At 46.2% G+C, this 13,742-nt stretch overlaps 1 protein-coding gene across 6 annotated transcripts in view; it reads left to right on the top strand.

Moving 5' to 3' along the window:
- Positions 1–13,742, top strand: part of IDNK (IDNK gluconokinase) — a 255,278-nt gene that overhangs the window by 72,208 nt on the left and 169,328 nt on the right. For all 6 annotated transcript variants that reach the window (XM_069229952.1, XM_069229943.1, XM_069229949.1 and 3 more), the window contains exon 3: positions 3,789–3,875. In XM_069229952.1, coding sequence (XP_069086053.1) covers positions 3,789–3,875 — 87 coding nt within the window. The remainder of the gene's footprint in view (positions 1–3,788; positions 3,876–13,742) is intronic.

The following is a 13,742-nucleotide window of genomic DNA, read 5'->3' as shown; positions in this document are numbered from 1 at the left end:
TGCTGGTGGCCTGTTGTTCCTGTGGCGGGGCCTCCTCTCCACTAGCGCCGGCAGAGGTGGTAGGCAGTTCTTGGTCCATGCTAGTGTCAGGGGCCCTTTGTGGTGCCACTGTGTCCCGCAATGTGGTGACTATCAGATTCAGAGCCCCTACAATGGTGCCCATGGCGGAACTGATGTTTCGTAGTTCCTCCCTGAACCCCAGATACTGTTCCTGCTGCAGGAGCTGGATCTCCTGAAACCTGGCCAGTACCGTCGCCATCGTCTCCTGGGAATGATGGTAGGCTCCCATGATGGAGGAGAGGGCCTCGTGGAGAGTGGGTTCCCTGGGCCTGTCCCTCCCCTGTCGCACAGCAGCCCTCCCAGTTCCCCTGTTTCCCTGGGCCTCTGTCCCCTGGACTGTGTGCCCACTACCACTGCCCCCAGGTCCCTGTTGTTGTTGGGGTGGTGGGTTAACCTGGGTGCCCGGTAGTGGTGGACACACCGCTGATTGACGTGTCCTGGGGACAGAGGTATGGGCCTGCTGGGTGGGTGCTGTGCTGGTGTTCCCAGAGGGGGGAAGGTCTGCTATGGGCTGTGGCTGTCTGAGGGGAACCGACTGTCCAGAGGTCCCCGATGGGCCGGGCTGGTCATCTAGATCCAGGTCGACAGAGCTGCTGTCCTCACCGTGGGCCTCTTCTGGGGGTGGAGTGGACATTTGTGGACCCTCCTGCGCGGTGACGTGGCGTTCGGGTCCTGTAGGGGTATAAAAGTATGGTTGTAGCATTTGTGTGTGCCTTAGCGTGTAATGGGTGGGTGCCCGTGTACCCCAGTGCTGGCATTCCCGTGTGGGGGCTTTTGTGACGGTGGTTTGGGGGGGATGGGTATGTGCAGTGGGCATGCTTTGTTGATGGGTGTCCATGCTTTGTGGTCGCATGCAGGGCTTGGGGTTGGGATGGGTGGGCTGTGATGGGGAGACATTAGTAAGGAGTAGGATGTGATGGGGGTGAGGGTGAGGGTGGGGGTATGAGTTGGCATGCTGGTAGGGTGGGGGGGATGAAGTAGTGAAGATGAAACTTACCAGAGTCCATTCCTCCTCCTACTCCTGCGAGGCCCTCAGGATGCAGGATTGCCAAGACCTGCTCCTCCCATGTTGTAAATTCTGGGGGAGGAGGTAGGGGTCCGCCCGCCAGCCCGCTGCACCGCAATGTTGTGACTGGATACCATTGAACGCACCTTCCCCCGTAGGTCGTTCCACCGCTTCCTGATGTCGTCCCTATTTCTTGGGTGCTGTCCCACAGCGTTGACCCTATCGACTATTCTGCTCCATAGCTCCATCTTCCTGGCAATGGTGGTGTGCTGCACCTGTGTTCCGAAGAGCTGTGGCTCTACCCGTACAATTTCCTCCACCATGACCCTGAGTTCATCCTCCGAGAACCTGGGGTGTCTTTGTGGTGCCATGGGGTGGTTTGGGTGATGTGTGGGGTGGATTGTGTGGTGATGTGTATTGGTGTGTTGTGTGAAGTGCGTGGAAATATTGCTGGATGAAAGTAAAATGCGCGTCTGGGTGCTCAGTTCTCTTTTTCTCAGTGCGGGGTCCCGATTCTGTAGGAGTGGGGGTTCGAGGGTGATGTGGGTGTGTGTTTTATATTGTGTTGGGTGTGTGGGAGTGGTGTGTGTATGTGTATCAGGTGTGTGTATTTGTAATTGTCCAATGTGGCTGTGTTTTGTAGGTGTGTGTGTATTTTGAGCGCGCCGGTGTGTACCGCCAATGGTATACCGCGGTTGAAAGACCGCCGCGTGGATTCGTGTGTCGTGATAGTGTGGGCGTATTTCTGTTGGCGTGACGGTGGAGGTTTGGTCATCGCCAGTTTCTCGCTGCCCTTTGGTGTTGCGGACTTTTGTGGATGTCTGTATTTTGGCGGTTTGCCTGTTGTGGGTCAGAATGACCGTGGCGGTTTACCGCGGCCGCGGCGGTATGTTGGCGGTCTTCTGACAGCGGTAAGCGCCTTTTACCGCCAAGGTTGGAATGACCACCTTAGTCTACTGAAGTGTTGGAGCCATAAAGGACAGCTCTCATAGATGTTCAAAAGATGAACAAAGCATCTGATAGTCCATGGCTGAAATTTGTTCAGACATGTTTTTAATGTTTGGGGATAAATGAATATTGGTTCATCACAGAAATTCTTTTGCCGGTAAGCGTAAAAACTGTGAAAATACACTACTTGGAGTTTGTGGTCAGAAAATGGTTCTCAGATATACCAGTAGGAGGGCTAATTGATTCTCTTTTAAACTGCAAATATATTTTGAAGTTTCTGGGCATTCTTAACCGTCAACAAGCTAGTGGGTCGTACTTGAAATTTAGACTTGAGATCCTCCCTCTAGCAGAATTCAGCCATAAATGGTCCAACAGAAAGGTTGAAATACTTTCCCCTATTCAATAATGGTATTGAGACTGAGAATCATGTATTATTATTTTGTGATGCTTATGTACGATCAAGAAGGAAATGGATTATGCTGCAATGTCAGCACATAGGGATTGGGCAACAGTCAGTTGCTCATAGAATATACCAACTAGATACAAATAGTTATATGGCATTTGCTATTGCCAGATTCTTACCTTCAGTTTGGTACAAAAAAGTGTGTTGCCTTGTTATATCAATCTTTTACTTTTTTAGCATTTTATTGAATTTATTGGGTATTTATGCTGTGTTTTCTGGATTTAAATGTTTTGTTTATAATTGTATGTGTTGATCGAATTATAAAATGTAATTGAGAACATGCATGTGAAAACTACAGTCTAAAGTTTGTATATTCAAGTTATCTTCATGTTTATATTTCATGTATTGTGTCAATGTCCTGTAGCATGTGATGTAAGCTCTTACTGATACCAGTTATAAAGATTCTGTTTAAAATTGTTTTGAATTTGTGTGCTTTTGACTAATCTTCTGTATTGTTTCGAAAAGTAATAAGTTGCACTTGATTCCTATCTTGCAGTTTTTTGAATGGTGTTATTGCCTTGGAGGTAGATGATACTTTTTGCTTTGTTTTTACAATATAGTGACAAAAACGTTTTTTGTGCACTTCATTCAGTTTTATTTCTAGGTAACATTGCATTATTTTATTTCAAAGTATTTAAAATGTTATTCAGTCGTTGCCAATTTATTGTACTCATTGTAGCCAAGTGAGTGAGATTTCCGAAGATTGTCAGAAGTCATTCTTTTGAAAAAAATTGCAAGTTCAATTTGTCAGTTGATTTGATGCATCATTCAAGTTTCTTACAGTCTTTGGTTATTGCAAGTGTTCAAGAGTTGCTGTAGTTTGGTTTTGCATTGAGTGACGTCTCTGGAGATTAATAGTATAAGCGGTGATTAAATACTCCTACTCCTACTTTACGATTCGACATCCTCAGATATTTTGTAAAAGGAACAGTGTGAAAATAAGGATGATAGTAACTAAACCTTCCACATTCTTCTTGTTTCCCAAACAAAAGTAAAATGTGCTATAAATAAAATACTTATTTATAGAGCTTTACAACAAACCTATCACAAGTCACCCCTATCTCTTGATGCCTCTTCATAAAATCACTTTGGAGCGGTTTCCCATTCCACAGTCCACTCCCATGAAGTGATCTCTTCATCCAGAGACTCTCATTGAGTGTGCAGAATATGAGACTATCTCAAAATGTGCTTCTTAGAGACTATTTCTGAGTGTGCTAAATAAGAGTCTTTATCAACTTCCTAACTATTTTTTTTTCACTTATCAGATATTAGGATACCCAATGTTGTATGTTTTTTTTATTTTTTTCTAAGCTCGGATGGAAATTCTATGATGCAGACGATTATCACCCTGAGGAGAACAAAGCAAAAATGGCAAAAGGAATACCACTCGATGACCAGGTAACCAGAACGTTGTTAAAATGTTTTTTGGTGTCTGACAGTTTTGGTTTCTTGCCTTATCTTTGTACTAAGGCATGTGTAACTTTCACATCACTTATTGATTTTGAAAATCTATTGGCCACTAACGAACTGCCCTGTTGTGGAGAACAAAGTCACTGAAGTCTCCATGTTCTAGTTACACGTTATAGTTACTTCATTCACTGATGCTCAATAACTTACCTCCTTCCTCGTTCCATTCCTTTCAATGAGGTTTACCTCATGCATCTCCATTTCTAACAATCTCAAAAGCTGTTTTCTCTTGTTTTTTATTCTGATTCTCTTCTTAGCCCATTTTATCTGATAGAGACTTCTAGTTGCAGATTCCTTACCTTAGAATTTTCCCTAGGCACAGACTGCATCCGGAGATTTTTCTTCGAGCAGTACCCCTGTGTGCCTTCAGGTGGCATCGGTCGCCCCGTGGGTTTTGTTGGCGTAGGGGTTGCCGTGATGACATCACAATCGTATACATAGGCGAGCTGACGTCAGTTCTTTTCTTTCCTTGCCAGCCTTAGTGCAGATCTGGAGAAGAGCTACCCCTAGTAATCTTTTGACTAATTGCAACACTTTTATCAAATACTTTTTGATGAGTTTTGGATACTTTGAGGGATGTCCCGGGAGACCGGTTTTAAACCCTGGGACTCCTGTCACCGAATGATGTTGGTAATGGATCTGCATCTCTTCTGTCTTTGGTGTCTGGAGCACGACCACGACCCGAAGTCTTGCTCTGAGTATTGGGCCATGAACCCAAAGGCTTTGAGGGAGCGGTCCCTGAAGCTAATGGCGGCCCGGCACCCAACTCCGCATCGCTCCCGGCCTCATTTAAAAGGAAGGTCATGAGACTGCACACGGAGGCATCACCACTCCTCTTTTTCCATGTCACTGGGACGATCGGGTCACAAGAAAAAGAAGTCGAAGGAAGCCAAATGTTCTTCGACTTCAACCCACCGCTTGGACGATGCGGGAAGAGTGCTGACACTATGGGCCTGATTCTAACTTTGGAGGACGGTGTTAAACCGTCCCAAAAGTGGCGGATATACCACCTACCGTATTACGAGTTCCATAGGATATAATGGACTCGTAATACGGTAGGTGGTATATCCGCCACTTTTGGGACGGTTTAACACCGTCCTCCAAAGTTAGAATCAGGCCCTATGTGCCTTCGGAGCCTGTGTCTGGGTCGGCCCCACACCTCCCCCACTTTCGAGGAGCGGGTGCCACCCCTATCCAGTTGAAAGGGTTCAATAAGGCCAGGCGCCTAATTTTTGGGTAGACTGACCCGTCCTCGGTGCCTTTGGGCCCAGGAGAGTCAACGAGGCCACCCTCGGGTTCCACATTGGCAGCTTCGGCCCTGGCTCTGGGGGGCACCCCTGGATCCATTCTTGGATCCATACAGAGGATGGTTGTGTCAAGCTGATCTTCCCAGGCGTCGGGACAGACGCCGATCGTCAATGCTCTCGACGTAGGTTGGGACCGCAATTGACGTCGATCCTATACTTATCCCCTACGACCCGGAACGGCGTCGCTCAACGAACCGATTCCATTTTCCATAGGCTCTCCTGACCCTTCTTTCTATGGGTATGGATATGGGAACAGGGTAGACGGTTTGCTGGACCCTTTAGAATACCAGCTTGACCCTGACATGGACTGGGTTCAGGATTTGGGCGACGCTAGCAGACTAGATACTTCTCCTGATGCTGGCATGCTTTCTCCCCCTACCGTGGCTACGGAGGAAGGAGCTTCATACTCCATGGTGGTAAGAAGGGCTGCTGAGGTTTTGGACCTCAAGCTTCCTTCTATGGAGGTGTCTTATCCAGGTGGCTGGTTGACACCTGTTCGGTATAAGTCAATAAGGACGCTCAATGAAGGACCACACGCCAATTATAAATACAATTTAGCTTTACTAGAATTGCAGGTAAATGTAGGCATTTAGCACATTAACACTAGTAGAATAAGAATAGCAATGAAAAGCATCTATTTATATATAAGTACACTACAAAGAGCATCTATGCATATATATATATAAGCAAAGAGTTAATTGACAGATATAAGTTTTGATTAACTGTATACCAAAATGCATCACACTACGATGTTCAAGAAGCAGAATATAAATGAGTTGAATACTTCAGATAAGCTTTGATTTACTGCACACCAAAATGCATGTTTCAGTTACTGTAGCAGGTTCATACTACGAGGTTTAGAAAGCAAAATATAAACAAGCTGAATACTTCAGGTTATAAACACAGTGCAAGCATAAATAATCAGTCATAATAATAGAGCAGAGAAACAAAGGCCTTTCATCCCTGTGTGGAACCTAACTTAGTCCACGAAATGCTGGGAAGCCCTCTACCGCCTGCTTGGACCTCTCTCCCCCTCAAGTAGCACTGTCAGCACAACAGGGAGGCAGCGCTGGGCCATGGCAGCTTTCACAACTCCATCTGCGAGCTTCAAAATCCCTCACCCACACTTCAGTGCTTAAATAACTCGAAGCTTGGATTCTATCGCATTTTGGCATTTTCTAGCTATGTTATCAGTACTTGGCTGCACTGCCCTTCTCCAGCGTTTGTTTTCATTCCATCTTCTCCCTGTACTCTCGTTCTCAAGGTTGAGACGGAGTCTTCTACACAAACAAGCTTGAAAATAATATCATTAACTTTTCCACATTGTTTGGGGGGGTGGGGTGGGGGTTTCAGCAGGCATCACACTCAGCTACACTGTTTAAGCTAATTAACCCTTTGCGTCACAATGTCTTCCGCACCTTTCCCTATACTGATCACTCCACCCCTTAGATGAGCGTGATGCATGCTGAAACGGATATCATTTACTTTGACATTCCGCTAGCTAGGTTGCTACTAATACTGGTCAGCGTTATTCTAAGCGCCTGCATCTTTAGTATAAAGCTGTTTGGTACATACATATAGTCTACATAGTATAGTCATTAGCGTAACACAAACAATCAATAACCAAATTAGCTGTTGTAACACTATATTTAGCGTCTTCATAGCTCCTAGTGCCCAGCCTAAGAAGATGTCATACAAATGATGCTCAGTTATTTGCTGGATGCATGAAGCAGTGTGCATAAGCTGTTTAGCGTTTATGGTCATCAGTATGGCTGTATCCTTGGTGTATTTACCTGCCATATCACATTTAGCAAAGGTAACTTGTGCGTAGTGCCTGATTGCCTCTAATCTGGGTAGCTTAACAACAAGCGAGATGTTCCACTCTAACTGCGCACGCATTTGCGTCTGTAATGTGGTTATGGTGAACCTAGTCGGTCGGTACAAGATGTGAGTGCTTATGTCAATAATGCTAGTAATATTGTGCATACACATTACTTGCTCTCCGGTGGTTTGTATAAATCCGTTAATAAGTAAGGGATGATTAATGACATAACATATACTCTCTGTCCCTATCTGATATACATCCGTGCCATTTAATAGGATAAGATAACCATTCACATTCTCCCGGTATTGTGTGAAGACACAGATCTAGCACCCGTCCAGTGTAGGTACATACCCACCCCTTAGACCAATCTGCACATCTAGTGGGATCTACAGTGTGATTTGTTTAATCAATCTACTTTTTGTCAGTGTGAGGTTTCCACCATTCTTTTACTTATCACTACGGGGAGCAATATAAAGGGGCACCATATGTCAGGAGGAAGATTACTTCCTACTATATCTAAAAGAGCATAACACATTTCTTCCTCACCGTGAAACTGTATGGGCTTTACCCATATTTCTTCAGGCAAATGCAATTGTTGTCTCCAATATTCACCCCGAGGCTGTCCCCATTCTGCGTTAAAGTCTGCATACTGTAGATTAACAATGCTTTGCCATTGTATGCACTGGATGCCCTTAGACACTGCTTGTGTGCTTTAAAAGCTTTTTTTTTTTTTTTTGAATTGTCCATAAGTGAAATAATTCCATTGCCAATCGCGATACAACCCACGCAGGACTTCTTCTTGTGAGTGTGTGGGCCCCCATTGAGAAATTACTTTTATGGCCTCTCCTGTACTATATCCTGTAGAAGATAGCTTATTCCTAATGGCTTCAACATCAAAAGAATTCAGGGCCCCTACCCCGATTCCGGTGGCCCCAGCTATCAAGGACCCTAGATCTCTTCTATTGCGTAACTTTGGCAAGGGCCATAACTGTGGTGTCCATGGGGCACATAATGGATCATACTTTGAGACATTCCCCTTGACAATATTTATCTGTAACACAATACGATTAATTATGCTTGCATGCAGAACTTGCTTACATCCTATTCTATATCGCACTATAGAAATGTTGCTTAAGTTTAGGACTAACCTCCTGACCTAGGTGCTGCAGCCTGGGGCTTCCAGTTTGGAACCCCTTCTTTCCTTTAATGAAACCCTTACGGACGTCCTACTGGATTCTTGGTCAAAACCCAGCACAGGGCCTCCTGTGAATAGGATGGTTGCCCGCTGACATTGGTCTGCGCCGACCAACCCAAAATTCCTGACCCAAAATCCTACACCTGAGAGCCTTGTGATCCAGGCCTTTTCGTCATCTGGCACATTCCATTCCGCTCCCCCGGATAAGGAATCAAAAAGACTGGATAACCTTGGGAAGAAAATGTTTTCTTCTGCCAGTCTAGCGATGCAGTCCATGAACACCACATGCCTTTTGGGCCAATACTCCCGTACTCTATGGGATACGGTCACGCAGGTGCTGCCTCGAGTCTCGGAGGAGTCCCGGGCAGTTCTCTCCCAAGCTGTTACTGACGGGAAAGATGCACCCAAGTCAGCTGTATGGGGAATGTCCAGAAATCTCTGATAGACATGCCCTTTGAAGGCACCCGTCTCTTCAGAGACAAAGCAGACTCAGCGCTCAATCGCTTTAAGGACTCCTGGGCTATGGCTCGTAGCTGCTTCTCGCCCTCCACAGTCCGCTTTTCGTCCCTTTCTTGGCTACAGAAGGAGCACCCAGCCACGTTCATTTCCAACCAGCTACTGACCCGTGCAGCCACAGGATCCTATGTGCTTGTGGATCAGGAAGTCAGCGGTCCACCCAGTCCACCCCCTTCCCCTCCACTTCCTCCAGTTCTTCCTGGCCCATTGGAACATCCTGAACCAGTTGGCGGTAAGATTTGTTTTCACCTGCCCCACTGGGAATCCATCACCGTGGACAGGAGGGTATTGCAAATTGTCTGAAGGGGCTACTCTCTCCCCTTCGAGACATCCCCTCCGACCCTGCCACCATCATATGATCATCTGTTTGAGAATCATTTGGCTCTTCTCCACGAGGAAGTCAAGACTGTCTTGGCCAAGGGCGCCATAGAGAGGGTCCTTGCACAAAAGTAGGTCATGGTTGTTATTCCCACTACTTTCTGGTGCCCAAAAAGGACAAGGGCCTTCTCCCTATTCTCTTCTCCCTATTCTCTGCGAAGTTTCAGTCTTCCCCTACCTCGACGACTGGCTGTTGAAGATGAACTCACCCCAGGCTGTCCTCTCCCACCTCCAGACTTACGGCGAACCTCCTGCATTTGCCGCGGTTTACTATAAACGTGCCGAAGTCACACCTGACTCTCTTTCATCAGAGCTGTTCTGGACACAGTGCTGTTTCAGGCTTATCCTCCCAAAAAGTGAGTCCAGGATATTTGGGCAATGATCCCGATGTTTCAGCCTCTATTCTGGATTTTGATTTCGGTGAGAGTGACTCTGAGGGTACTGGGCCTAATGTCCTCCTTCATCCTTCTGATCCAACATGCCGGATGGCATATGCGGGCTCTGCAGTGGGACCTAAAGTTCTAGTGAGCGCAGAATCAGAGGAATCTCTCCGACAAAGTCCAGATGTCGGAGGGGACTGCACTAGCTCTGCAGTGGTGGCTATGGAATCCAGATTGGATCAACAGCAGATGTCTCTCCCTTCCCCAACCAGATCTCACAGTAGTGAAAGATGCGTCACTCCTGAAATGGGGCAGCCACATAGGAGAGGTGGAGATCGGAGGCCTCTGGTCTTCGGCGGAGCCCAGGCTCCACATCAGCCTTTTGGAGCTCTGGGCGATCCGAGTTGCATTGAAAGCATTTCTTCCCTCTCTCAAAGGAAAAGTGTTACAGGTGTTTACCAACAACACCACCGCCATGTGGTACTACAACAAGCAGGGCGGAGTGGGGTTGTGGACCCTCTGTCAAAAGGCTCTTCGCCTCTGGACATGGTTGGAATGCCAAAGCATTTCACTGGTGGTTCAACATCTGATGGGATCTCTGAACGCCAGAGCAGATGAACTCAGTAGTCGATGCAAATTCGATCACAAATAGCATCTCTATCCGGAGGTGGCGCAAGGTCAGAGATCCTCCTCCGGATAGAGACGCTGTTCACCTCCGCAGAGAACGGGCATTGTCAGCTGTTTTGCGTGTTGGAGTTTCCAAGGTGACACTCACTCAACAATGCTTTTTGTCAAGAGTGGAGCTCAGGCCTCTTTTACGCCTTCCTGCCATGCCACTTCTGCCCAAGTTCTGAAGAAGATCAGGCACGTCTGGGCCCAAGTAATCCTGGTGGGTCCGTACTGGGCACAAAGAGTCTGTTTTTCCCAGCTATTGAGCATGGTCATTGATCCTCCGATCAGGAGGATCTTCTGTTGCAGCAGCAGGGAACAGACCTTCACCCAAACCTGTCCAGTCTCTGCCTCCTTGCACGGAGATTGAGCGTCGGCAGTTGATAGCTTTCGACCTTCCGCCTGAAGTCTGTGATGTTATCTTGGCAGCCCGGCGTCCCTACACCAAAACTGTATACGCCTGTCGTGGGAACAAATTTGTGGCATGGTGTATTAACAAATCTATTGATCCCCTTTCTGCACCTCTCTTGCAGGTTCTCTTCTTCATTCTCTCTCTTGCCCAGCAGGGCTCTGCTCTCGGCACCCTCAACGGTTATTTGTCTGCCATCTCTGCCGTTTTAAGGCTGCCAGGCCAACCTTCTCTGTTGAAATCTTCCATTGCTGGGAGGTTTCTTAAAGGTCTAACCCACAAGTTCCCTCATATTCCACTCATAATGCCCCAGTGGGATTTGAACTTGTTCTTCACATATCTCATGTGTGCTCCTTTCGAGACTCTCCACAACTGTCCCCTGTGGCTCTTGACTCTTAAAACTGCCTCCTTGATTGCCAACACCTCTGTTCATAGAGTGAGTGAGCTTCAGGCTCTCTCTTCGAAGCCACCATTTCCAGCTGTCCATCCTGACAAAGTGGTGCTTCGTACCAGGGCTTCCTTCCTTCACAAAGTGGTGACACCTTTTCATGTAGGCCAATCAATCACCTTGCCTACATTTTACGCACCATCACATCCATCTCATGAGGAGGAGAGACTCCACCGTCTGGATCCAAAAAGAGCATTGGCGTTGTACTTCAATCGTACCAAAGATTTCTGGGTGGACGGTCAACTCTTTGTGAGTTATGTGGGTGCGAAGAAAGGAAGGGCGGTGCAGAAGTGGATCCTCTCGCAATGGGTAGTCCCTTGCCTCAAAATATGCTATGCTTTGGTGGAAAACAACCCACTGAGGATTTGCGTGCTCATTTTACCATAGCAACTGCTGCAACAGCAGCGTTAGCATGCAGAGTTCCAGTCCTGGATATCTGCCAGGCAGCGACGTGGACATCCCTGCACACTTACACTAAACATTTTTGCCTGAATAGTCAGGTCCGCAGATACAGCTACTTCGGCCGTTCGGTCCTGCAGGACTTTTTGGTGTGATCTTAGTTCGCAGCCCACCACAGGGGATGGTGTTGTTGGGTTATCTATTCTAAGGTAAGGAATCTGCTACTAGAAGTCTTTATCAGATGAACAAGTTACTTACCTTTGGTAATAATATATCTGGTAGAGACATATTCTAGTTGCAGATTCGTTACCGACTTGCCCATCCTCCCTGCTCGAAGGAAATTCTCCAGATCCAGTCTGACGCCTGGGGGAAATTCTAAGGTAATGAATCTGCAACTAGAATGTGTCTCTACCATATATATCGTTACCGAATGTAAGTGACTTGTTCCTCACAATCTGTGGGGATTAGGAGTTGAACGGGCGCTTTCTAACTTTATTTTACTATTTAATTTTATTTCTCTTTTCATTTTCATTTTAGCACCTCATTCCAAAGCTTGGGCTAGAATTATTTTCATTCCCGACAGAATAATTCTGGAATATTATATGTAATAGACCCAGATTCCGAGGGCTACCAGGTCCACCCCATGTATATTTGAATGACCATAGATAATCATGTGCGCTAGGGCCCGCTGGCTGCCTTATAGACAGGTAATGGCTTCTCTGGTGTAGTACAATGCTGTGAAGCACTTGTGTTTTACTTAACTGATTCCATTTTGGTTATTCACTGTACATACAGCAGTGCTACGGACAGTTTTAATGTTAGTGGAATTGCATTTGTAATTGCTATCTTATCCTGTTATATGGTCTTAGGTCCTTTGTTATTCTGAAAAAAAAAAAAAGAAGAGAGGATGTTTCTTTTATCTCTTTTGGGTGCCTTTCTCGCTGCCTGAAGTTTTAGTGTTTGAAATTTCTTTTAACATTGTAGGGCATTATATATGTCTTTCTATTTCTGCTGGTTTATTGTTTTTTATTTAAATTACATTCCTAATTACAATTTTTATCAGGCTTTTTTTTTAGAACCATCTCTGTGAGAACCCCGTGTCAATATTTAAATGTCTCTGGCCATTTTTCTCAGTGTTTCTGATGCAAACTTGGTGACACAATGGGGAAACATTTGCAAATGAAACTTTGTCTTTCCTCTCCTACTCCAAGGGAAACTTTTACACGGAAGGTCGTGTCCTTCCCCATTTGCTGATGGAAAAATACTATAGGGGATGGTCAGATTGCTCTCTGAGCCATATGACCGTTCCATGGCAACCGTGTTTCGCCCTCCATCAGTTTCCTCCTTCATCAGTATCTTTACAATTTATGGTTTCTTCTCCTTCGTCTGATTCTTCCTGGGCTTCTCCTGGTTATGAAGAAGAATTGTGGTTCCCTGATAGCTCAGCCATCCCTAGGCGAAAGTACACCCAGAAAGAGGACAATAGTTTCCAAACTCTTTTATAATCTGCAGCTTCCAGTGGTCATTGGTTTTGCCAGTTCAAGAGGCCCACGGCACCCAAACTTTCTGTAACTCCGGCCATTCACTATGTGTTACAAAAAGAATGGAGCGACCCAGATAAGTTAACAGGTCCACTTTTTAGGTAGACCTTATCCTTTGACGAAAAGAGGCCTGGAGTTTCCTAAGGTTTTGTCTATTGACCCTCTTCTGACTAATCTAGTGGGCCAGCCTTCTCTTCTTACTGAGGATATTGTGGTTCTGACACAGTGGATAAAGAAGCTGAAGGAGCTCTGAAAAGAGCGTTAGTGGGATTTTCTTTTTACGAGACCCAAGATATATTTGGTCTGCATTTCTAAATCTTTGGTTGAAAAAGTTCAGTCACTGTCTACAGGTATTCAAGAAGTAGATGAGTCGAATGGGCTTTGATCCGAGGTTCCTGTCATGGGTGCACCTATTATACATGGCAGCAAGAGCAAGAGTGCACACAGGACTGGTGGTTTCTGACTTCTTCTGTATTGAGCGTGGTATGCAGCAGAGATGCCCGCTGTTGCCGCCTCTGTTTGCGCTCACCATGGAGCCACTGATGATCTACCCTAGGAAAGCACTTCAGGACTTGTGTGCATTAGTAGGCATCACAAAATGATGACACCCTATTAAATTTATCAGTCCCGGAGTTCTCAGTGCCCCTCCTTGTGCAACATTTGACCAGGTTTAGGGAGGTCTCGGGCCTCCAAGTTAACCGGCACAAGACAAAGCTCTTCCAAATGGCATC

This window comes from Pleurodeles waltl, chromosome 1_1 (assembly GCF_031143425.1).
Source record: "Pleurodeles waltl isolate 20211129_DDA chromosome 1_1, aPleWal1.hap1.20221129, whole genome shotgun sequence".
NCBI classification, from domain to species: Eukaryota; Metazoa; Chordata; class Amphibia; order Caudata; family Salamandridae; genus Pleurodeles; species Pleurodeles waltl.
Note: the sequence above shows the minus strand (reverse complement) of the source record. Positions and strands in the feature narration are given on the sequence as shown.